This window comes from Ambystoma mexicanum, chromosome 13, assembly GCF_040938575.1.
Source record: "Ambystoma mexicanum isolate Mex_15411 chromosome 13, UKY_AmexF1_1, whole genome shotgun sequence".
Classification (NCBI taxonomy): Eukaryota; Metazoa; Chordata; class Amphibia; order Caudata; family Ambystomatidae; genus Ambystoma; species Ambystoma mexicanum.
In genome coordinates this window covers 492,337,338-492,364,080 of record NC_090938.1, presented here as the reverse complement: position 1 = coordinate 492,364,080, position 26,743 = coordinate 492,337,338, and the positions used below count along the sequence as shown (strand labels likewise).

The following is a 26,743-nucleotide window of genomic DNA, read 5'->3' as shown; positions in this document are numbered from 1 at the left end:
CCTTTTCTTTCGTTCCATAAGGACAAGGTAGTGCTCCGCATGCACCGTTCTTTCCTGCCGACAATTGTCTCAGATTTTCACATTAACCAGTCCATTTAATTACCGGTGTTCTTCCAGCGTCGGATGCAGAGCGGGTTCTCCACAACTTTGATGTTAGGAGAGCGCTCAAATTCTATCTGGATAGAACTAAAGACTTCAGGACCTCTTCACATTTTTTTTTTTAATTTTATTTTTTATAAATTTGTATTTGTTTTTGGTTTACAAAACCTTTACAAATATATCAAAAATACTTTAAATCAATCAAATATACATAAATCCACCATAATTCATAAACTGTAAACAAAATGGTTAAAACATATCACTGTGATTTAAACATACAATTGTTTTACAGTTTGTAAGCGTTCTAAAAAAAGCAGCATACTTTTCCATACTTGATCAAAAATTTACTTAGAATATATAATTTTTCACTTTAAAAACATGCAATTTCGAGCAATTTATAAGGGTTCTAAAAACAAGCAAAGTCGTTTTTTCCTACTTTTCAAAGTGCTTTTACAGGATACACAATTTTCAATTTAAAACTTTCAATTTTTAAGCAATATTTAGGTGTTCTAAAAGTACCAAGAAGCATTTGCAAAGTATTCAATTTTACATAGATATATAATCAACAGCATCAGCTCAACTCATCAAAAGTGATAGCATCTTCACGTGAGATTCAGCTGAGGCAGCTAATATACCTCAGGACAAAAGGAGGATTGCTCGAAGAATAAGAATGTATTAATTGCAACCTATGTATCAAACTATTAGCTTTTGATTGACCATAAAGGCAAACAAACAGAAAGTATAGTGGGCCTTATGAGTTTAGGTCTAAATTGTAGATTTGTACAAGAATCGCTTTTGAACAGGTCATACAATGTAGTCTATGCAGATCGGCCAAATACAAACCCAACCTACCACATCATTCTCTATAGAAGCCTATGAGTAAGAAAATGGTACTGATATACCTATGCCTGACATTTTCCATTGGGACATTTTTTGGGTTTGGAGGACCTAGATGGCAGATAAAAAGCCACCAATTGCTAATGAAAAGATAGGGCTCACTTACAAAAAGCAAACACACCAAGTCCTGTTGTCAAAATTCACTGGTAAATATGTACACCTCCCAGGCAGGGAAGACAGGTCAATTTAAAAATATCCATAGGGGAGCACCCTAACTCCTATTCCTTATAATTGTGACATCTTCCAAAAAACGATTTAGCAAAGGATCGAGGCCCTTTTATATCATTATGTACATTTTAGTGATAGCGTAGAGTCTATAATTTCCTACTACTGCACAGAGCCGGTGACACATCATGACCCAGAATCTGCACACATCACCATTATGTTAACTTTCTATTCTAATGTCAACTCAAGCTTCAATAAAGCATTTGCGCCATACAGTAAACCCCAGAGAGGTAATCCGTGTGCACATAGGAGAGGATTCTGCTCCCAAAAAGGGTGTTGTCAACAAGAGTCTAAGGTACAAACACTTGCTGCATCTTTACTGGAGCCTCCAAAAATCCTTTATTTTTTTCATTAAGGTCTTCTTCAACATTTGTTTGTAATGTTTGGAAATCCTAAGGGGACACAGGACTGTAAAGCCTCCATTTCCTGCTGGATATTCCCCTGCATTTCGGAAGCTTACATAGTACAGGGACTGTAGGCCCCCAGTGCATACATGCTCACCTTGTGCGAGGCAAAGCTGCGGCTGTAGCTTTCCAGAAGTATGTGCCTTGGGAAACCATCGCTAAGGCAGCCACCTGGTCCTCTCCCTCAGCTTTTTGTAAACACTATTGTCTTGACCTCAGCTCTCGAGTGGGTGCTCAGTTTGGTGAAGCGGTTCTTAGGAACCTCTTCAAGTAAGGGAGTTTTTCCATCCACCCAGTTCTCTATATCTGTGCTTGTGACTCTCCCACAATTATGGAGAAGAGGGGAAGGGTGGAAGGAGTAAAACAAAGTTACTCACTGTAGTGACTAACATACTCCTAGTCCGTAGTACCCTTTCATCCATACGCCCGCCCACCTTCCCTATTATTGCTAAAATGTCTACCGGCGTTGGCGATAGAAAAGGACTGGCTGGTGATGTGCAAGGCGGGGCTAAAGGCACACACGCTGGCCCTGCATGGCTTTTGTCTTTTGATGCTATGGACTAGGAGTAAGTCAGTCACTACAGTGAGTAATTTTGTTTATGTTGGCTACTTTCAGACATGGCCACAAGTCTGTCAGTATTCCTCTCCCTCTCTCTGATGTTTTCCTCTTACCAACTACTACCCTGTGCCCCCCAGCTGGTCTCCTTCCGGTCCCTATGTCGTCTTTGTTTTCCTCCTCTGCCCCATTGCTGTCTTTCTCCTGCCTCCACCCTTCAATAGTATAACACTCACTCCACATTCCACACTCCACCCCACCTTCTCCAGTCACTCTTATTCCGTTCTTGCATCCACTTTCTACTCACTCCCTGTTAGGCAAAGTTTGAATGCAGTACCCTCTCAGAACACTACAAGCACCTATGACTACAGGTGTAAGCAAACCAACCTTTGGTATAAGTCTGTACTACACATTAGTACTTTGGTAGCGTGTTGAGCAGCCAGGCTTATCTCAAGAGGGGAATGTGAGCAGTAGTGATGTTACACAGAGGTTTACAGTTACAATGGTTCAAATAAACTCTTCCACTCAAGGTTTCTTGGTTAAACACTTATTAATTTATTTAACAGTCAGTTATAAAACATTCACTAGAAGAGAGGCAAGCGATAATAACACACAAATATACTTCAATACTTTACACTGTGAGTTTCTGAATTCAACAAGACCCCACACACAAGTGACTTTAGTAACAGGGATGTTAGAAACATTGATACTTTACAGTTAGCATTCAGAATACTTTAAAAGAGGGGTAAAAGGCACAGGTTTATAAAACATGAAGGTCCACAATTACTTTTTAGACCGTGTTGATACTTTACTTAGTTCGCCAGAAGATTTGTTTAGTTCAATATACTAGGCCAAAGTCAATGGGCTAAAGTCTTGGATAGGATAGAGCAGTTCTGGTAATCGGATGATAAAGTCTCTGCACAAGTTCTCAGAAGTAGTTTAAAAATAGAAGAATCGTATATTCGGTTACAAGCTGATTAGGCCTGAAAGTTGCAAAAGTTGTATGCACATTTGTTGTGAGAGGTAAGTTCTCTCAATCGTATTTTCACAGTACCTTACAATGAAGAAAAGCTGCAGCTGAAGACTTCTCTTCCTGGCAGTTCCTGCATATCTCACTGTTCTTGGGCCTCATTTGTGGGGATGTCGGGGGACTCCTGCACTGAGACCGTCTCAGCTCGCAACTGACAACTTCAATTCCAGTGGCTGTGTCGTGGTTCAGCTCCTTGCTGTTACCGGATTGCGCAATCCCACGGTTCCTGGGTATCAGACGGACTGTCCTTGCTGCTGGAGTCCCACACTTGGCTGAGGGGGGTCAGGCTCTTTCGGTCCTGCTTCGTAGAAGTCCAGAGGATCTTCAAAAAGCTTCTGGCCAGCTTAAAAGCAACGCACACAAACTGGTTTCCTTCTCCCTGGCTTTACGGTTTCCTGCAGCAACTCTGAGGAAATTCAACCAGCTCAGAGAGGATGTCCAGGTGGCTTACTTTGGAGTTGATTTGTCCCACCAACTCAAAGGCAGAAGTCGTCCTTGCAGGGGCTTTTCTGTCGATACGAAAATGGCAAGTAGGCACTGCAGCAGGGCTTCACCGGGCAAACCAACGGTCCAGGAGTTGGAGCAGGCGCCCTCTTCAAGTTCTTCTTCAGTTCCTTCGTCCAGTGGTCGACTCTGTTTTCCAAGCCAAAAGACAAGGTGGCTGTCCTTGCCGGACAGTCAGCCAGCCAATCATCACAGAGTGCATTTGGTTCTCCTAGGAGACTAAGCACAGGGTGTTTAGGGCTACCCTAGACACTATGGAGCCAGAGACGGGTTTCAGTCCTGAAGCCCGCCAAAGGCGAAATGAACAAAGAGACCAAACCTGGTTTGGCATGCAGAGAACAACTCGAAGGACCTTTCCACAAAGAAATGACGAAAAAAGAAGCCCGGGATCTGTTTTAACAAAGGAGGCTCAGACGCCATCTTGGAAATACATGGCTCCCGTGATTTAACGTTACCGGAGCTACGAATAGTTCACGGTCGGCAACAATCATGGTAATTATGTTCAAAACCACTCCCACCAGCAAATCTAAGAGGAAAGTGTAGCATTTGACTGCTACATGAGTATCTAGACACAGGGGATATTAGGTAACCCCTCCAGCGCTCTATTGTAAAATAGGGTGTGCTGGGTCTAGGAATTTAAAACGACTAGTAAAGTCAATTGGACTTTACTTACTCTGGGAAACAGTAGTTCATCCCAGAGACGGTAGCTTAAACCTTCTGTAAGACTTCCCTGTGCCCCTGCACTGAAGGTGCTGTGTGACACAAACATAAGAAAAGATGATGCCTATGGAGTTGGTTAGACTCCATAACCAAAAGAAATGCAGAAAACAAAATAGAATTAAAAAGTACAAAGTCCAACCAAAGAGCTAGGGGTCTCTAAGGTAGAGAGGAATTGGCACATTTTGAGACTTCTTCCTAACACTCCCTACACTCCTTACCTTGCACGCACACTCGCTGCTCAGTACCACTTGCTCTCAACAATCAACTCACCTTTTTCCACAACTTGCCTACATGCTCCAATCCACTGCCCTTCCTTCTGTTCTGAACTCATCTGAACAGCCCACACCTTCCTCTTCCCTGTCACCCCTTGTATCTCCCAGCTCCTCACATTGGGCTACTGGCCCTGGCCAATATGGCCCCGTCTTCCCTGCCTGGGAGGTGTAGTAAACACTGGAAGCTACAAGTGGCAGCATAAGCTCTATTCCCTTTTCTTTGCACGGGGCCGCTGTGCTGTAACATTGGTGGTCCAAAATACAAAGGGTCACAGTATGGTTACCCACTAGGTAAGTTGAGTCTTGTTGAGCCATTGCCACTATGTTCTAAGTCTTTGGTGGTCTAAGTCGGCTGCAGCAGTTAGCTGCATAAGACCTTCAGTTCTTTTGCTGGCAAACTCTCTTCTTCTTGGCTCTGCAGCTTAGATAGCTGTAGATTGGTAGCCTCGGGTCCTGATGGGCTACTATTTTGTGGTTGATCGCTCCAGAATCTTTCTGTCTCACTTGTGGCACTAGAAAAGAAAGCATAAACTTGGCGAGCGCTTGTTTGAAGAGGTATGTGGTGATGCAATTTGGTACTACACGTATATAAGCAGACACTTACGGAGGGGATAGTGATTGGGGGCCTTCTCTACTGCTGCCTTCTCCTCTGGGTAGGACTAGCTCTGGCTTCCACCATGGCAGTCTTTCGCTCTTTCTCTAAATGTATCCCTTTTGTCCTGGCCGCTAGCTGAATGAGGATAGCTGTCAAGATCCGAGTCTACCTCCCCTTTCTCCTCACCTGACTCCCCTGAGGTAGATCCTTGAAGGTCAGTCTCGGTCTTCTGGGGTCTCCTCTTCGTCCTTGAACCCTTGACTCTAGGTGCTCGAACCTTCTTTTCGTGTAGGTAAGGTCTGGCCCCTCCGGAGGCCACCTTGGCAGAGGTTAAGACCTGCCCTAGGGGAACCCCAGGGGGCCAGCCTCAGTTCTAAGGAAAAAGCTTGAAGGCAGAAAAAACCCCTAGTCCATAGATGGGTTCAGATGATGAGTTCAAGAGATGGCACAGATCTTCAGGTACAATGTCCGGGTTACCAGTAATCGTGGAATACAGAATCCGAAGTAGAACTGAAGAGAGGATACTAATAATAATGGGTACTAAGAAAGCAGGGAAGAACAACAACAAAAGTAAGGAAGAAGGAATAACAAAGATAGAAGTGGAATACAAAGAATGAAGAAAGTAGCAGAGAGCAGAATACAAGGAGGATGTAAGATAACGGTAATAAACACAAGAGGAGAAGCAAAAGAAAGGCAACACCTTATTAAGCTCCGCTGAACGCGGCGCAGAGAAGCGACACCGAGGCCGCCAGCAAGAAGGAGGCAGGAAGCCGAGCGGACAGGGAGGTAAGCAAGGAGTACGGAAGGGTTCCGTGAAAGAGGAGCCGACGCCGACTACACAGAGCGGTAGGCGAGCTTGCGTAGCCAGAAGGAAAGGAGGAAACCAACAGCCGGAAAGTTAAGGAAGGCGGAATAATAGAAATACGGAAATAAGGAGGATAGATGGAAAGAGAGGGATAATAACGTAGTACAGGCTACTACAGGAGGGCTATAGAGGAATCAACAGCACGGGAAGGAAGAACGAGTACACAGGTCTCGGAGCGTTGAATGAAAACAATCACAGATACAAAGCGCCGAGTAGTGGGCGGGGCCTAGATTTATAGGCACCGGCGCCATGTTGGGTGAGGACTAGAAAGTTCATCGAAATCGGAACTTCCAGCGACTCCAGCATTTCCAATCCTGGTTCCTGACAATAGCGGGACAGAAAATCCACATTTGCCTTCTTGGCATCGGCCCGGTGTTTAACTTTAAAGGAGTATGGTTGTAGGGCCAAGAATCATCTCTGGCTACAGGGATGTGTGTCCTTGTTCGCTCCGATCCATTCAAAAGGGGTGCGTTCTGTGATGAGTTGAAACTGTCCAGTTAGATAGTACCTAAGACCAGAATATGAACCATTTCATTGCTAAACATTCCAACTCGACCACTGGATAGTTTCTCTCAGGGAAATAGTTTCCTACTGATGTACATTGTAGTAGGGGTCGAAATAAGGATTTGATGAGCAGGAGCTAAAAGTAGCCTATGGATATCGGCATCAGCCACTTAGCAGGAGCTACCTCTGGGTAACCGAGAGCTAACACAGATCAAGTCGCAAATCTAACTGCTAAGCTATAACAGTTTGTCAATTTTGTATGATAAACTATGCTTTAAATGTCTCCTACATGTCTTAATGCTCCTTTATACACATTCCCCAAAACACAGCGTTACTGTCAGGAATATATGTTTACATGGCACCAGCTAGCCTGGAGAGTCGAAAGTAGCTCCTGCTAGCTATTTGCATGAAGCTAACCAGGATCTTTTTGGCTACAAGCAAGAGCTAAATAGATCTCAGTTCCTGTTAATTTCGAACCCTGTTATAGGCTTCTCTTCGACTTCCTGTACCTGCAACAGTACCGCCCTAGGACCAATGCACGAAGCATCTGTTGGAAGGTTAAACTCGTTAGTCTAACGCCTGGCATGTTTAATGCGGGCCTTCTGCAGAGAACTCAGTCTTGCTGCTTGTGTCCCTTTTGATGACATTGGGATGGCTTTTTACCATTTTTTTTGATTAGGGGTCTGGCTTTCTCCTAGAAATCCGGTTTGAACCTTTGTTAGTAGCCGACGAGGCTGATAAAAGCATGTATGTTCCTTTTTGTCATAGGCTTAGGTAATTTCTGTACTGCTTCAACTTTGACTTTCTGTTGTAGAACTTGCCTGTTTCCTACTTGAAATCTCAGGTACTTCTCACTGGATTGTGCCAGGTGACACCTTTCTGAGTTGGGTGTTAGATAGTCCTTCTGGAGCTGGACACAGACGGCCATTAGATGTTAAAGCTTGTCCTCCCATGTGGCACTGTAGATGATTGTCATTGAGATAAGCCCCAGCGAATGAGAAACATGGGGCGAAGACCCGATCCATTGGTCTCTGGAACGTTGCTAGGGGCCTGTGAAGAGAAAACTGCAATACTGTGAACTGAAGAAAGCCCTGGGGAGGGTAAAAGGTGTTCTTGGGTTTTGCTTCTTCCTCCCAGGGTAATCTGCCATATTTCCCTTTGTTTGGTCTAAGGTACAATATAGTTCATGGACTCTACTCAAGGCCCAGAAATACTAGTCTGTCCGAGGCATCAGGTAAGCATCGAATGGGAGAGTTCTTTGAGGCGCCGGAAGAAAGCAAAAGCGCCAGGTATTGTCAGGCTTCAGTACCGGGACGAATGGTGAAGACCACTCACTGCAAGACTTCTCAAGTACTCCAAAGTCCAGAATCATCTGCAGCTCTTCTGTAGAGGCAATAGTCATAGCCTAGACAATTCTGGTTTATTTCCAGGACTTGATACTGGTTAGTCTTTTATTTCTTGGGACTTTCGTACTTATGCTAAACTAGCTAGCCAATCAAGGTCCAGTGGGTAGATCAACAGGTGGTTTAACACACTGGGCAATAAAACCCAGAATCTGGATGCTGCAAGTAATAATTTATTGGTCATCGGAATTCGATAGAAATCTTCAGTGATATTGGATGAGATTTTGCTGATGAATGTTTACTATATTTCAGTAGCATGTTCTGAGCCGCTAACGTAATCACATTTTGACTTGCTGTTATGCAGAGGGCCATCTCGATAAACTAACTGTCACTGGCGATTTGAATAGCTATTGCTCATTGGATGTTTGATCGCCCATTCTGCACATCAGGCGACTAATTATAGTAAGGCCTTGACCAGGGTGGCTAAACTCAAATTCTATGATGCATTATTGGGGTTTACTCAGATTAACATTTATGAATGATGGCTCTGGGAATAAACATCAAGATGACTTGGTGATGAGGCGCAATTATTCACCCATCGATTATGTCTATAGCATCTCTAGGTGGTATTTGCCCCTCATTGGATAAAATGTTTCTGGAGCGTGTGAATCTGCTTAAATTGCAGAGTATTGCATATTTTTTTCTAATTCGAAAAATGGGTGTCAACAGCGGCCATACTTGAAACACTATCCCTACGCTACGTGTACGGTACCCATGATCCTCCACACGTCGACGTCCTCAGATTGTTTTCTTCCTGCCATTCATTTGAATGTTGTAAATAATACTATGAAAGAGTTCTTAAACTTGATACGCAGGAAATGGCACATTTATGAGTTGTGTGCATTAGCGGGATTTGAGAACTATAATTTGAGGTCGCCAAAATTGCTGTATGGAGTGGACGGCCTGAATGTCCATACATAGGGCTCAAAACAGAAACTTATGAATTTGTTCCTTTCTTACAAACATCCATTACATATTTCTGATGGCCAATCTATGCTGATGGCTTTGGGCTCTAGTTGCTATGACAAAACACAATTTCACAAGAGACCGGGGGTGGGGAGCGGGGGGGGGGCATTTCTATGTATTAAAAACATACGACTTTATGGATTTTCTTATGTTTACTGGGATTCCTTAAAGAAATTGGGATATTACCTATTGATAAATCAGTTATAAAAGACCTTATTGTGAAATCCTAAACTACAAGATTCTCGGGACCTGCAAGTATTGCAAATATCACTCTAAAATACAAAGCTAATTGATGGTCTCAAGTCTTTAAGCTCTTGTTTACTAATATCATGAACACTCATTACCATCTATGTGTTGTAGCATATGTTGCTCCCATCTTTAAAAAAGGGTGATAAAGGTAATCCTAGTAATAATCCTACTGCCCTACTCCACTCATCTAGCAAGATATTTGCTTCACTTGTGCTAAAAGAAGTAGAATTGTGCCATATCTACTGGAAGGTTGTCCAAGTTCCAAGTAGTATTCAGGAAGAAATTGGGCACCTGGTTGAACAGAGCGATCCTGTCAATGGTATATGACAATTTAAGTGGTTCTCATTAACTATCGGTATGGCATGCATAAATGTATCCTCTGCCTTTGCTAGAGTAGATAGTTCAAACCTATGTAAAAAAGCTACAGAAATGGTACAGAAATGGTACATCCTGAAATGTCAGTGTCTGAGTAGAATGTGATATGAGATGTCGATTTAACTTTGTACTGGTAGTGGAGGTTCTGAGTTTCAGGGAAAATATTGGGCTTGAGAATAGATTATGCAGACTGTGTCTAGACAGCTATAGTCCGTACAACACTTGGTTCTAGAATATGAAAAAACACGAGATCTAAGTGTCGCTAAGTGATTGCTGCTGTGTTAGTCTTTGGTGGTCTAAGTCGGCTGCAGCGTGCTCTAGTGCTGAGCAGTGGTGCGCGGTGCCCAGGAAAGCTCCATAAAACTGCCTGTTCTTCTTTCGCTGGCTTTCTCTCTTCTTGACTTTGTAGCTCCGAAAGCTGTAGAGTGGTTGCCTAGGGTGCTGATGGGCTGCTGTGTTCTCTGGGTGGTCTCTCCAGACTGTATCAGTCTTACTTGTGTATATAGAAAAGGAAAAGAAAACTTGGCAAGAAGTTGATTCAGGAGCTCTGTGATGATGCAAGTTGGTACTGTGCTTTTATATAAGTAGGCCCTGGCGGGGAGGGGCACAGGAATTAGTGCCCTCTCAACTGCTGGCACCCCCTTTGGGGTATGACTGGCCTGGCTTCCATCCTGCTAGGCCTCCCACCCTAAGGTGAGAGTCCTTTCTATCGCCTCGTTAGAAGGCCCGGTGACTGACCTAGTGGCAAGTGCTTGAGAAGCTTTGAGAATTTGAGAAAGGAGCAGCTTGAGTGTCATTCTCCCGTAGACATTCTAATCAAATATTGATTCCCATCCAAATGTTTCTGAGCATTTCAGCTAATATTTAAGCTTTGTTTTTATTATATGACTTGATGAATTTTTCCTCAATCTTGTTTTCCAATTTTCTCTACAGTGGAAATGATGGAAGAGTTGCATAGCCTGGATCCAAGACGGCAAGAACTGTTAGAAGCCAGGTTTACTGGAGCTGGTGTGTCCAAGGTGAATATGCTACATTGTTATTGGGTCTTGGATATCACCATTTCCCTCAGAGGATCAGTCTGCAGGGTTGATGACTGCGTTAATAATTTTATTATTTGCTCATTACTCGTGCATACTGTAACATGTGCTTGCTTTAGCAGCTCTACAAACCTATCTGTGACCAGCAAGCAAAATTAAACATTGCCTTGGTGCTCACAGAAGGAGCTGATCATTGTTTTTATTCTTAGCGCAAAGATGGAACGACATTTTGAGAAACGCATCATGTGTATTCTCAGAAAAAACAGCTATTCAATATATGGACTATATATTGTATATTATAGTACCAGTGAGGGTTCCTTGCTGCTTTTGCACATGTCAAATGACATTTTGGAAACATTAGAATGACTACAGATATTTTATTTATATTTGTGAAGTAGATTTTGATAAAATGGTTGCATGTTTGAATCAGGATTCAAAATTTGCATCCGCCACTTGGCTAGTGTAATTGACGTTTTGAGAGTAAGACATTGTGTGCTATATGTAAAATTGGCACGACGTTCCTGTTTTTTTATTCGTGGCACTTTTTGCCGAACGACTTTTGCTGAAAATACACCGAAATATATTGGGGGGAGGACATATACGGTGTGGGCTGGTGTATACGGATAAATAATAGGGGCGGTGGAGGGGGGGACAATTCCCCAAATAAAAAACGGTCGAAGAATTAACATAGAACCTTAAAATTTAGGTGGCGAGTCACTATTTGACTGACAATTTGCTTGCAACCTGACATTTTTAATCCTTCTTCAATCAGTTATTACATAATGCACACTGGTCTTGGTGTACTTTTTTACAACACTCCCCATAACACTATAGTGTTTGTAAGCATGAACGACACATACTCATTCAGGCAGCGTCGGAATATGAACATTGTAATTTGGACACACAAGGATAAAATGTGTCCGGTTTGTGGGCAGTCTCATTTTGTAACCAGAGGAATTGCTCACTGGAGCCAACATTGTAGAAGGGGGAGGGTCTAAGAGGGTCTGTTTGACTACCCAGTTCCCACTTCAGACATCCTTAGAAAATTATAAATATAAGCAGACATTCATTTTATTCCCTTGCTGTGATTTGTGAATTTGCAGTAATATCTGACATGAGATTGTCGCACGTCAAATGTCCATGAAATAAAATTTCCTTCAAATTTATTTGCAAAGCATTGGCTTTGAAAATTGACCTGTCCATTTTAAGCCGATATGTTGAGCATATGACCCCTTTATACTCTGAGCAATCTAAAGATGTGCCTAAACTCATTGATCAATTTATTGTCGCTATTAAACTTGGGGGCTGAATATTCTAGCATTCGATTGGATTGTGTCCTCCCACGTATTCCTCATTTTATGGTACATCTTTCAGCTTCAGCTGCTTTGGACTTTTTTTCCCGGCAAGGACGCTGTGCGTTGATGCGGTCGACTCGATGTCCATCGAGGTCTTCCATCCCGGAGTGAATGTCATTGGTATATATATATATTTCTGAGGCTTGTGGAATCTGCTTAGATCACATGCTGTGCATAGGCCGACATCTAGTGGAAGCTGCGGAGTATTACAGTTTGTTTTTCGAAACTCGAAAATGGGCGTCGACACAGGGCGTGCCAGTAATACTATCCCTAGTGTGACGTCCAGTGTACCCAAGATCCCTCACGCGTCTAGGATCCTCAGATTGTTTTTTTCCGCCATACTGGTCGGAAGCATTTTGCGGAGTCCCCTGGCCTTAGCCATACTTTTGCTAAAATATCAATAAATTGACATCCTTTCCCCACCCCAACGTCGAACTTCGACACTCGACGCCAGCTTGGAGAAGAATTAGACCGTCGGCTGCTGCACGACAGATTTGGGCCTTGGAAGGCCTCTGGCCTCGGCCTTGCAAGTAGGGAGAGTGGGGGGTTGGACATACTCTACACTCTTTGTATATAGGTACATCTTATACATTTCCTACACTTACCAGCCCGCTGCCTCAAGGTGCGTATGGAGGGTACCCCTTTTCAATTCTGCCCCAAGTGCAATCGAAAATACCTTGGGTCGACAGGTACGCCACGTGCAATCTCTGCTTGCCGAGGGACCACCCCGAGGCGAACCTCAGAGCTTGTAGTAGGTTTAAACCCAAGACACTTAAGGATCGTTCGACGAAGCGTTGGGCCCACCACGCCAGGCAGGCGGCCATGGCTGCGGAGGGCGCCTTGAGCGATGGCAGCGACGCCGTGCTTTCGGACGGCGAGGGCATTACGGCGTCTAAAGACAGCCGAGTGCAAGTCCCCGACCTCGGAAGGTCGTCCGACAGGGCGGGTATGGGGAAGACCCCCGGCGACAAGCGCTTCACACACCACTCACACAAAACACACGAAGTCCAACCGAGACTCGACGACGTCGAGTTCTTGGAAAGAGGCACATAGAGAACAGTCCGAATCAGTGTCCTCTGGGCGTTCTCGATCGAGATCGCCGCATGTCTCCAGGCAATCATCCACTCTTGCCAAGAGTGCCTCGCTCCCTAAGCTAACGTAAGTTCGATCGTCGGAGGACGAAGACGACTTCCACCCCCAGGCCGCTCTCCAGGAGTCGGAGCCCGCAGACAAGATCAGCGCGGCCCCACGTTCGAAGGAGAGGGACTCTACCCCCGATCCTCGACGCCAGGTGTCGAAAACCTCCGGAACCACTGCACTCTTCCACACCTGTAAAACACTCTACTTAAACAGACAGACAAGCCCAAGTCTGCTGCTATTTCTAAAACCAGCAAGTCTACTCAGGATAAGTCTCCTATACTTTCTGAGAGAGTCATTCCCAGTTCCAAAGAATGGTCGAATGATGACATAGATAGGGTCATGTCAAGGATGTCTTCTTTGGCAGACTTTTATGATAAAAATCCAGACCATTTCCTTTGATATAATCCACAAGGGTCTACACCCTCAGGCTCTAATGATCCTATCCCCCCGAGTAAAAAGCCCTGGTTTGAGACACCTATGAGGTCTTCGGACCCCTTCGATGTACAGCCATACTCACGGCCATACTCACAGTATCAAGGAGAGACTTCCTTTGGTGAGGACCAAGAATTTGCCATGGTAGAAGAACAAACCGGGATGGGCTACTATGGGAATGATGAGGACCAAGAAGAGGAAGAGGAAGACCCTGAAACCTACAGAGTAGATTCCCCGGTAGAAAAGGAAGCCCCTGTTACCGACTCCCCTGTCGATAATCAACCCCTCCTGAACGAGGTTCTCGCACGAGCAGCAGAACATTTCCATAATGACACCCACGGTGTCCAGGAGGAGAGGGACTTCGCCGAGGAGTTAGTGGGAGAAAGGAGGCCTGTTGCCCAGACCATCCCTATCCTTAAATCTATTCAGCGAAGAATAGACCCGTCCCTGATGAACCCGAACCTCACCAGAGCAGTCAATCCCAGAGTTGAAAAACTTTTCAGGGCAGCCCAGTCTGACCCTCTCTATATAAGAGGACATCTGAAGCCAGACTCCCTGGTTGTCACTAACACTCGTAAGAGGGCTGGAACACCCTTGTCATCGTCAGAAGCTCCTCCAGACAAGGAGAGCAAAAAACTATACGGTTTCGGCAGGAAAGTAGCCGCAACGTCCGCCTATCAGGCAAGGATTGCAAACTCCACCACCCTGTTGGCGAGCTACAACTGCCATCAGTGGGAAGAAGTCGCGGCACTCATAGCTCTGCACCAGAACCCTTAAAGGGCCAGTTAGTACGAATTTCAGCCGAGGGTAGAGCCGTGTCTGGTTGCATTTTAAAAGCAACTTTTGACGCCGCAGACAACGCAGGCAGATTGATAGCAGAAGGTACTTTTATCAAGAGACATGCGTGGTTACGGCAGTCTGGTTTTAAGGCAGAAACCCAGGCATCATTGTTGGACAAACCGGTGGAAGCCGATCTGTTTGGTAAAGCGGTCGAGAACGCACTGAAGAATGCCAAGGACGAATATGAGACACTCAAGTCCCTTAGCCAACTAACCAATAAACCCCCTAACCAGAGAGTGAATGGAAATTTTCGTCGCCCACGCGGCTAAAATTCCCAGAGGGGATCAAACTATTCCCAGGGGCAGGGTACACAGTGGAACAACAACAGCCAACAGTCTACCCAGGGTTACGGCAGGGGTAATAGGAGAGGACGTGGTAAAGGCAGAGGCAGCCCCAGTAGAGGAGGCGGCATGCCTCCACCAAAGCAGTGACGCTCAGTTCAGGGTCCCTTCTCACGCAACCCCAGTAGGGGGACGCATTTCCAACTTCACCCAGGCTTGGGAAGGGATCACATCAGACAGGTGGGTGCTGTCAACAGTATCCGCAGGGTACTGTATAGAACTACTGCAGCGTCCCCGGAACCATCCTCCACTACAAAGAGTACACTCTTTAGAACATCAGAAGATTCTCCTCGAGGAGATCGCCAATCTGCTAGCAAAGGACGCGATAGAACTCGTCCCGGGACACCAGGTAAACAAGGGTATTTATTCAACTTACTTCCTTGTGCCAAAAAAAGATTTGACAATGCGCCCAGTATTGGACTTACGGCCTGCCAACAAGTATGTCAAGCCCCAAAAGTTTCGAATGACTACGCTACAAGAGGTAATCCCCCTCCTAAAAAAGGGGGATTACATGGCAACCTTGGATATGAAAGATGCCTATTTTCATATTTCCATGTTCCCAGCGCACAGAAGGTACTTGCGCTTCAAGGTGGACAGTCGGCACTACCAGTTCAAGGTACTGCCCTTCGGGATAGCTTTGGCACCAAGGGTATTCACCAAGGTACTGGCGGTGGCAGCTGCACACCTACGCAGGGAGGCAATTCCGGTGTACCCTTATCTGGACGACTGGCTCATAACGGGGGAAACCCCAGTAATTTGCAGGACAAACATTCAAAGGCCTATCGACCTCCTCCACGAATTAGGCTTCTCAATCAACGAGAAAAAGTCAAGCCTGGCGCCAAGCACCTCCAAACAGTTCCTAGGAGCAATCCTAGATACTCAAGAGGGGTTGACATTTCCTTCAGAGGAAAGAATTCGGAATATACTACTGAAAATTCCGCAATATCAGTCCGGTCACCAAATAACGGTACGCAAAGCAATGCGTTTGCTGGGCATGATGGCGTCATGTATTTACCTGGTCCCCCACACGCGCCTGCGCATGCGTCCCATGCAGGAATGGTTGGCGAAACAGTGGTCTCAGGCGAGTGGTCAGTGGGACGATCTAGTGGTCGTTTCGCCAATACTGGTACAAAGCCTTCACTGGTGGACAAGAGAGAATCTTGCACAGGGGAAACCCTTTTACGATCCCGAAGTACAGGCAGTAGTCAGTACCGATGCATGCCTGACGGGGTGGGGAGCTCACCATCTCCACCACACAGCTCAGGGTCTCTGGTCTCCCTCAGTGGCCAAGAACCACATCAACCTGCTAGAGCTTCTGGCAGTATTCAGAGCGCTTCAAGCGTTCGAGCCCCACCTACTAAACCTGTCAGTGCAAATGCGGACGGACAGCACGACAGCCATGTTCTACCTGAACAAGGAAGGAGGGACTCGTTCGCCAAATCTGTCCAAGCTTGCCCAGAAAACCTGGATATGGGCACTCAGACGGAACATCTTCCTGTCATCACAACATGTTCCAGGGGAGCTCCATTCCCTAGCGGATGCTCTGAGCAGAGACTCCCTCCCAGAGGAACACGAATGGGTTCTACACAGAGAGGTCGTAGAAGATATCTTCTCTCAGTGGGATTTCCCCACTATAGACTTATTCGCCACAAGCGAAAACAGACAATGGCCAGGATTTGCATCCAGGTTCCCCCAACCAGACTCTCAGGGGAACGCCCTGTGGATGAACTGGTCAGGGATGTTTACGTGCGCTTTTCCACCAACTTCTCTCATCAGGAAGGTGGTCAACAAGATGAACAGAGAGTCGATGACGCTCGTCCTAGTTGCTCCCATGTGGGCAAGACAACCGTGGTTCCCACACTTACGCAGGCTGGCGGTGTGCGAACCCATCAAACTTCCGGCCTGGTACAACCTACTGTCCCAGCACCAAGGTCAAACAGTGGATCAGCAACCCAACTCAATGAACCTGGCAGCATGGCTCCTGAGGTCATAGAGTTTGGACATCTCAATTTACCACAGAGGTGTATGGACATCCTAAAGGAATCTAGGAAACCAAACACAAGGCACTGCTACTTTGACAAGTGGAAGAGATTTGTTATCTGGTGCCAGAGTAAACAAATCAACCCAGTTGATTGCACTCCTTCCACTATTGTTACATATATGCTCCACCTGCTGGATGCAGGACTGGTTTTTAACTCACTGAAAGTACACCTGGCAGCCCTGTCGGCATACACCACTTCCCATAACAGGGTCTCGTGGTGGAAAGTACCAGTGGTTAAAGCCTTCATGGAAGGAGTAAAGAGACTTCACCCTCCTATTTCAAACCCACAACCAGGGTGGGACCTTAATTTGGTGCTATCTAAGCTCATGGGCCCCCCTTTCGAGCCCATGCATAAAAGCAGTCTCAAACACCTGACTTATAAAACGGCCTTCTTAGTAGCTATTACTTCTATAAGAAGGGTCAGTGAAATTCAGGAAAAGTGCCCAAATTTGCATTTACCGAAATCTCCGAAACTGAGGTCACTGACATTCTCAGACGTCTCAAACCCTCACAATGTAAGGGTGATATATGCCCCCCTAAAGTCATCAAAGACTGCGCAGAACCACTCGCCCCTCTTCTCACAGCCTTCATCAATGCATCCTTCAAAACGGGCATAGTCCCGGACAGCCTCAAAGAGGCCTGGGTACGCCCCCTCCTAAAAAAAACCCACGCTAGACCCTGCTAACCCCAATAGCTACCGACCCATAACCACAGTCCCGTTCCTCCTGAAACTACTTGACAAGGCCGCCCACAAACAGATTCAATTTTACCTTGAATCGAACGCAATCCTAGGTAAACGACAATCTGGGTTCCGCAAGGGACACGGAACTGAAACCGCCCTTTTAGACTTAAAAAACGAAATTACCAACATCCTAGACAAAAGCAAGCCCGCCCTCCTCCTTCTCCTTGACCTTTCAGCTGCATTTGACCTGGTAGACCACACTACCCTTACCAGTCACCTGACACATGCCGCACACTTCTCAAAGGACGCAGCATCCTGGGTAACATCATTCTTAGAGGGAAGAGCGATGAAAGTGTTCTCCAACATAGCACATGCAGCACCCTCCATCATCCACTGTGGTGTGCCACAAGGTTCCTGTACCGCCCCCAAGCTCTACAATCTTTTCACGAAACCACTATTTGAGAAACCAGATTCGCTGGGAATCACCTACACAAACTACGCCGACGACACGCAGGTTCTCCTCCCCCTGACAGGGAATTATCACCAAGACGCCTCTACCCTTCAGCAAATCTACTCTACTATACAAGCATGGATGGCTACTAACGGCCTCTGCTTGAACGGGGACAAGACCGAAATCCTCATTCTAGGACAGAAATCTACCCTCTCCAACCTCAACCCACTGTACACCAACTTCAATATAGATAATTGTATCATCCCAGTCCTATCCTCAGTCAAAACACTGGGGGTTCACATAGACGCAACACTATCCATGGACAAACAAGTCAGCGCCATAGTCTCGGCCGCAGCACTGAGTACTAAACTCATTAATGCAATATAACCTTTCCTAACCAAGGAGGGCTGCCTCTCCATCGCCCGAGCAACTATAGGAGCTAAACTAGACTATTGTAATGCGCTCCTAGCCGGCACCTCCCAAAAAAACCTATCTAGGCTCCAAACAACCCAAAACAACGCCCTCAGAGCAGCCCTTAGCATACCAAAAAGAGAACACATCACACAAGCCAGAAAGGCAGCTCACTGGCTCCCAGTCAAAGACCAGATCTCCTTCAAAATTCTCACAACCACCCATAAATGCATCAACCTCACAGCTCCCTCTTACCTATCTGACACGATGGGTAAATATCAATCCACAAGACCAAGAAGAGCTCAATACACAAACCAACTAGCAATACCTCACATCAACAGAACCAAAGCAGGAGGCATAGGCTTCCCCTTCCTGGCACCTAAGCTCTGGAATTCCCTACCTACGGACCTCAGAGCTGATGCTTCTCTCCTCCTTTTCCGAAAAAAGCTAAAAACTACCCTTTTCAACTAACCCCATTCTGACGTGTCTTTATGCTGATCTTGCATGTCTGTAAAAAAAAGTATATCTCGTCCAATGTAACCGCACGGACATGAATTGTATGTAACCAAGTATAAGCAACACTGTAACTAGCGCCACGATGCCTTCGGTCTGATGTGCGCTTAACAAATGCGAATAAATAATAATAAATAATAATATCCAGCTGTGTTACTCACTCTCTGAAAAGACTCTGCCTTTCACGCCAAGAGCCCACTCTACAAGAGGCATTGGGGCCACTCTGGCTTTCATTGCAAATGTCCCCCTTGACACCATTTGCAAAGCAGCTACTTGGAGCTCTATTCACACTTTTCCTTAGCACTACTGCATTGACACTCATTCCAAGACAGATACCCAAGTGGGACAAGCGGTTCTAAGACACTTATTTGCTCATGACCCTTCTCACATCCCACCTCCTTCTTCAGGTACTGCTCGCTAATCTATGCACAGCATGTGATCTAAGCAGATCCCACAAGCCTCAGAAGGGATACATTACTCACCGTAATCGTATTTCTGATGCTTGTATCTGCTTAGATTCACATGCGACCCACCCTTCCTCCCCTCTGAGAGAAGGCGCATGATTGCTTGTAGTCTTACCTTTCTGTCTATCTGCTTGGATTATCTGTACTCGCGCTACTCCTCATGCTACCTCATGTCAGAAAAAATACAATCTGAGGATCCTAGATGTGTGAGGGATCTTGGGTACAGTAGACGTCACACTAGGGATAGTATTACTGGCACGCCCTGTGTCGACGCCCATTTTCGAGTTTCGAAAAACAAACTGTAATACTCCGCAGCTTCCACTAGATGTCGGCCTATGCACAGCATGTGAATCTAAGCAGATACAAGCATCAGAAATACGATTACGGTGAGTAATGTATCCCATATATAGCCTGCGCAGCATCCGTTGGCTTCAGTTCCATTTTTACGCGATAGCTAACGCTTCCTAGAATTACGGCGGGCTTCCGTTTTTTGTGAGAAAACTTGGTTCGGGTGCGACAGCCTCGTCTTCAGCACCTTCAACCCAGAAGACCGGCTTCAGAAAGTGCTACAACTGCAGTGCCCAGATGTCCCTCACGGACCCCCATTGGGTGTGTCTGTGGGGCCTTGGCGTCAAGCATAGGACAGCTGACTGTGAATCATGTCGGTCTATGACCGATAAGGCTCTGAAAGAGCGTAAAGGGAAACTAGCAGCGGATAGGCCCCCTACTAAATCACCTTCGATGACTCCATCGAAAAAGCGATCATCCAACTAGTCGAGAGGTGACTCTCCTCGAAGAAAAAGGTAAAGGAAAAGGGAAAATAAATGCTCACGCTCCAGGAGCGGGTTCCACCGTTCCTCGTTATGTCTGAGGAAGTCGAAGAAAAGGCATTACAAAGTCACCCTCTTCGAGTTCATCTGCTTCTTCTCCGGAGAGAAGTATAACCTGTCCAAATAAATACTCTACTCCAGCTGAGTGGGAACATTTCAGACAAAGAGGCTCTGATCCCGACGCCCTGGAAGGAGAAGGTAAAATGCCATTCTCCTGTCGTGCCACCTAAGGCAGACAATGAAAGGCCTAAGGCTACATTCCACGCGCCCTCGAGCCCGGGAGTGTTAGGGAGATTTATCATTATTTTGCTTCATCCCCGCTCCTTGCTGGACTGCTGGAACATTTTCTTTTAATCCTGAATGAGTTTTTTTCCACTAATTCATTCTTGTGGGTTCTGTCTTTTGGAACTCTATTCTTTGTACTCTACCTGTACTATGGAGCCTGTCTGCTCCATAGCGCATCTGTGTTTTACTACTGCAACACACAGCTCCTTATGGGCAGTGTTGGTGGGGACCCTTAGGGTCCTCCTTTAAGATTCTTTTTCTATATCCTTAAGTAACTACAGTTCTTGAGGATATAGAGATACTTGGTGTCTCTCCCAAAACTCTTTCGACTCAGAGATTGGCACACCCCACCTTCAGCGGAGTGCCAATGGGACACTTAGTATCCCCCTTCTCTCTTCTCCTGTGACCTTTTAGTCACCTAGACAATCTTCTAGTGATGGCTTGTGGCAGTAGACATTTTCTACCAACTATTGTGATTTTGTTATATAGCAGGCTATGTCCATAGCCTCGGTAGTGCACAATAGGGGCACCCAAGTACAACCTTTGGGCCTCCCTTCTTTTTTCACCATTACTAGCGCGGTGGTTCTTTGTTTGCCCTTCTACCATTGGAAGCATGAGGTCTGTGTGTGTTTTGCTTTTGGCAGGATCCAGTAGGTACCCCCGCCTAGGCTCCAGTGTGTCTGGGCAGACAGGAAGTGGGGTAGGAGTTTTCCATCCCCCTGTCCTTTGTCTGCCAGAGTGCCTGAATAGGTCCAGCTCCCACAGAGTGTCTGGCTGTCCTGATTGGACAGCGAAACACCCCTTTCTGTAAAATGCTGAGAGAGCGCAGAGAAGAAGGCGACCAGAGACGCCTGCAGACCCTTTGCAAGACTGTGAAGCGACCATTGCTGTCCTGACCCATTTTTGTCTGCGACAGAAGAGCTCCAAAGAGGGCAACTCCTTCCCTTTGGCTGGTGGGTACAACCAATCACAAGATGTACTTGGAAACGAGCCTTGTCCCCAGTTCATAGGAGCTTCCAGAGCTGCAGAACCCCAAAACCAGGAGACCTGCTGCCCATTTCGAGTGCATCATCAAGGAAAGGCTGAATCCGTCCAAATCTGTGCTGAGCCCGTAAGGACACTCCAGAGATCCGATCCAACCCGCCCAGACCCCCTCACCACAGTGTGGGACTGCAGGAAGCAAAGAAGATTGACCGGGCAATCTGTGTCTTTTGTTGGTGCTGCCTGAAAGGCACCAAAACTGCAGAGTGAACCAAGAAGTTATTGAAAGTCGTGCTACAGGTCCTCCCTCAAGACTGCTGCTTAGAGACACCATCCATTGTCCTGCCTTTTGTCACCAGACCAAGGAATTCGGAGGTCTGGTCCAGAGCTGCCACATCGCGGAGGAGCCAACACTGACACTTCATTAAAACCAAACGTACTGTGGGGAAAAAGGTATTGCTTACCTGATTCCAAGAAGTGGCTCGAGCGTTGGAGTGCACATAGAGGTGTCCAGGGTAACCTCTGACCCAAGCTGCTGCTTGTGTCCCCTTCTCAAGTCTGTTTTTAGGTCTCCTTTGTTAGTTGCTTTCTTTAAATAACTTTAGACACTGGAAGAAATCCGTAGGAACACTTCATTATTCACTGTTTGTGAAGACTTCAAGCCCTCTCTGAACTGCCTTTAGCTAGGGTTGCATTTTTGTACATAAAAGACTTGCCAGGCAAAGAAACTGTCTCTAGAACCTTGAACTAAGCTCATGTTGCACTAACCAATTATTTTCCTCCCTTTAAGTGACTTTCCTCTGTGTTTTCAGGCAAAATGCTTTACCGGATGACATGTTGAAAACCTCACGAGTGTGCAAATATGATCTTGTCTTTTCCCTTTCTAACGTTGCTACAAATGTAACCGCAAACAAACACAAAAGTGAAAGTGCCCTTTGACGTGTATTATCTAGTATTACTAAGTGTTTTACCGTAAACGTCTGCAAGTTTTTAAAGTGATTCTGCTGTAAATATAACACATACCCTTTATATGACTATATGTGTAAGTGTGTCCTTTGTTGTGCCTAAGATTCAGAGTACTTACCTGCAGCTCACATCTTCCTCTTAAGATAAGCCTGACTGCTCTGCCACGCTGCCAAGGTTCTGAGCTAGTGCAGACTGATACTAAGAGTTGGAGATCTCAAAACCACCGGGATATCTTACTAAAGTCTTACTGCCATTAGGACTTTAGGAAAACTCCCCTAACAGGAACTTAAGCCGAAGACCCCTCGAGATCCTTTGAGATTTCGACACAATGAGAAAACGTCGAAGACTCTTTCGATTCGAGGGCTCCGTTGAAGACAAGATTGATGGAAAAAAGTTGTTGAACGAAGGACGCCTTTAGCGGCGACGCCATCAGCGACAAATTCATCAACTCAGTTCATGTCGAAATCGACACCTTTGGCGAAACCCTCGACACCTTTACCGTCTTAGCCTAAGGAAATTCAGAAATCTTACAAATCTCTACCAAAGAAAGATTTCTTTAAGTCTTTATCTTCAATTTATGAGGATTACGAATCCTCAGACCACGATACTCCACCATTTGGATTGGATTTGGCAACACCTAATGTCCGAGAAAGCCTTGTTTCAGAAGAATCCAGGCTAAAGGATTTATATGAAAATTTGCAATAAGCTAGTGGGGTTGACACTTCACATGAGATGGAATTTGGCAAGCCAGACCCAGCAGACCATGCTGATGTCTCTTATAGGCACCTTATGACTAGAGTAATTGACTTTCTGGGATGTAGCAGACTTGCTCCACCGTTTGAGCAAGACGACCTAACAGATATTCTGGATAAAGGTCCACAAAAAGATCCCATACTTCTTTTTCGTGTAGCCCTCCAGAAACGGGTTATGGCAAATTGGGAGGTTCCTGAGTCGAGCCCAGCAGTGAATAAAACCCTCACCAAGAAATACAGGCCATCTAGAAGCAACCCTAGCTATCTGTCAAAATGCTCAACGCCTGAAATCTATTTTTCTGGCAGCGATATCTACCTCGTAACAGGCTTGATGCTTGGGCAAGATACGTATTTTCTGTCTGAAGCATGGCGCTCAAGTCTGCAAATGCCACCTGCGCTTTAGCAAAATACACATTCACCCTGTGGGACTGTGTAGCTATGGCGGCTGACCGTATTCCCGAAGGGGAAGAGAGGGACGTCTTCCTGAGCATTGTAAGAGACTGCAAGGAGGCTATGTGCGAGTCTCTACAATCAGGATTGGACTCAGCTGACAGCATCTTCAGAGTCATGGCGGCAAGCACAGTAATTCGCAGATTTGCGTGGTTGAGAGCCAGGTTTTGCACTGGACGTGCAGTCCAGGCTCCTCAACATGCCCTTTGATGGCACACAGCTGTTTGGGAACAAAGCTGACAAAAGTTTAGAGAAGCTGCAGACCTCAAAGGCAGCGTCCAAATCCCTTGGAGCCGCAGTCACACAGCTACAACCCTCTCATTCCAGTGGATCATCTTGGAGAGGTAAGTCCTTTCGCTTCTACTCCTCACTTGGAAGGGTGATAGGACTGGCGAGTCAAAGGCAACAGAGAAGATTCCCTCATGGTGGACAAGGGAGAGGTGCAAAGCCGCCCAAGCAACGGCTATTTTACCATCAGCCGCTGCATCAGCCGCCTCAAAACCTTTGAGGCCTTAACACACAAGACCCTGGTGGGAGGCAGATGCTCACTGCATCTGCAAGAATGGCGAGGCATTACTTGAGATGCATGGGCGTTGGAAACAGTAGCCCAGGTTACTGTCTCCCCTTTCTAAAGAGGCCTGGGCACCATCCACCGGAGGGCCACTCTTTCACAGTTCCAGACCCTTTCGTTGTGCAGGAAATGTTGAGCCTGCTAGAGAAAGTTGCTATAGAACCAGTACCTGTGACCGAGAGGAACAAAGGGTGGCACTCTCCCTGTGTCACGCTCACCTGGTCTCCACGGGGGCGCAGCACGTAGTCGTATGACCGATATTTGTACTGGCATAGTTTTGATGGTATGATGGTGTCCTCTCCCCTGTTATCTCCTCAGGAGGCGTTAGCCTGCAATGTTGAAACAAGATGTTAGCTAATGAGTGGGTTGGGTTGGTCCCGCTTCCTGTAACCTCCTGATGCCGACTCCTCTCCTGCTCACCTTTGAGTTTGGTGAGGTAGGCTCTCCGTCCTGCTTGACCTTCAGCAGGGGCGCAGTAGGCTCAGTTTTTCTCTGGGTACAGTTACTTCACTGTTCCTGAGTGTCTGTTGTTGTGTTTCGGGAATGCTTGGATTAATCAGATAAGTCTCTATCCCAATGACAGCTTGGTATAGATGCTCAAAGTCTTATTGTTCCAAGGTTTAAACGTGTTTTGTCTTTCTTGCAGATGCGGTCTCGTACGGAAGGTTAGAAGAAGAATTGACTCTTAGGATGCTGAACTGGTTGTCTCCAGGTGAGTATGAGCGCGGATGAGTGGCGCTGGATGGCTTAACAATTGTTCGTTTTTGTATTGTGTGCGACTAACCTGCTGTTTTCTGTTCCCTTTTTGCAGGCGACGCGCAGCCCCAAGATGAAGAATGGAAGAACCACTCTGAAGTAACCCGGAGGAATGCAGAATCCCGGGTGAGTATTGGATGCCTGCGCAGAAGTCCTTTTCCAACGGGAGCGGCGGTCGGAAGACCAGCTGGAGATGGAACCGATGGACGGAATTGCAGATAAGGCCTTTGTCGCTGTAGTAACACCTGTTCTCCTTTTCTTCTTCCAGGCACCGATGGATGGAAATCTCAGCCGGGCGTGGCAGTAGAAACTCGAGGACAGAGCAGACACGGTGAGCGTTACGCTGCAGGAGTGTAGAATAAAGCGAAGCGTGTTCTGCCTGCAGGGTGTGGCTTAAATAGCCTTGCAAGTAGTTCCAGGTAAAGTAGTCCCTTTACCACACCCTCTCTGTCAGGAAAAGTAGTCCCTCTGCCACACCGTGGATATACAGAAGGCTCAGCCTCACTAGGCAGATTAAGTAGTTCCATAAATTCAGCACATTTCATGAGCATGGCGCCAGGACTGAGTCCATGTGGCTCTGGGGCACTTCCTTGGGGCCTGACAAGTCCTTCTGGGTGACGGGGACTGGGTTGGGGCCCAACAGCTCCAGGGGTTTCGGAGCACGCACCATGACACCCTGTTTCCTAATCCCCAAGAAGGACAAAGGATTGAGACCGATTTTGTACTTGAGGCGCTTGAACAAGTTCCTCAGGAAGGACATGTTCAAAATGGTCACACTTTCTCAGATCCTTCAGCCCTCCAGCTCCAGGATTGAATGATGTCATTGGACCTTCAGGACGCTTACTTTCATGTTCCGATCCATCATGAGCACAGAAAGTACCTGAGGTTCGTAGTTGGCAATTCTCATTATCGGTTTTCAGTTCTGCCATCCTGCCATGACCTCCGCCCCAAGGGTTTTCACCAAGTTAATGGTGGCGGTGGCAGCGAGTGTCTGGAGAGGAGGGATTCACATCTACCCCCACCTCGACCATTGGCTGATCAGGGCTTGTTCTCCCGAACAGGCCCTGGAACATCTCAGCATAACCGGCCATTCTCTCCACATACTGGGCTTCTCCCTCAAATACAAGAAGTCCAACATGATACCATCACAAAGACTCCAATTCATCGGAGCGGTCCTGGATGCATCCTTGGGAAACGACTTGCCACCTGAGGTGAGAGCTCAACACATTCTGCAGATGGACACCAAATTCCCAGCGTCTTCCGGCCTTTGACTTTGAGTTTGCTTGGCCTCCTGCATCTGGCATTTTCCCGGTGCCAGAGGCTCGCCTGAGAATGAGATCCATTCAATGTGCCCTCAGGACGCAGTGGTCTCAATTCTCAGGCAAGATCTCATACCTAGATCAGGTTCCAAACAGGGTTGCACACGATCTTCTGTGGTGGTCCTGCAAGGGCAATATTGTGAAGGGAGAACCTTTTTGGCAACCATGGCCGGAGATGATGGTAGTTACAGGTGCCTCACTCACAGGGTCGGGAGCTCATGCCAACGATTTGATAGTCAACCATCATTGGTCTCCATCAGAGTCCAAACTAGACATCAACCTTGACTTGGGCTGAAGGCCTTTTATAATACATGTTACTAATCTTGTTTGCACACCTTATTTGGTACAGAGTTTTCAAAGAATGTTTTACATATTGAATTTTCTACTTCTCCGAAGGAAAATATTTGCAATAGTTTACACAAAACTAATATGACTATTATCCTATTAGCTGATGCATGTTTC

At 46.3% G+C, this 26,743-nt stretch overlaps 1 protein-coding gene across 3 annotated transcripts in view; it reads left to right on the top strand.

Moving 5' to 3' along the window:
- The window catches only part of TLK2 (tousled like kinase 2), a 2,257,819-nt gene that overhangs the window by 175,314 nt on the left and 2,055,762 nt on the right, over positions 1 to 26,743 (top strand). For all 3 annotated transcript variants that reach the window (XM_069634151.1, XM_069634152.1, XM_069634150.1), the window contains exon 2: positions 10,598 to 10,683. In XM_069634151.1, coding sequence (XP_069490252.1) covers positions 10,603 to 10,683 — 81 coding nt within the window. In that variant the 5' untranslated portion in view covers positions 10,598 to 10,602. The remainder of the gene's footprint in view (positions 1 to 10,597; positions 10,684 to 26,743) is intronic.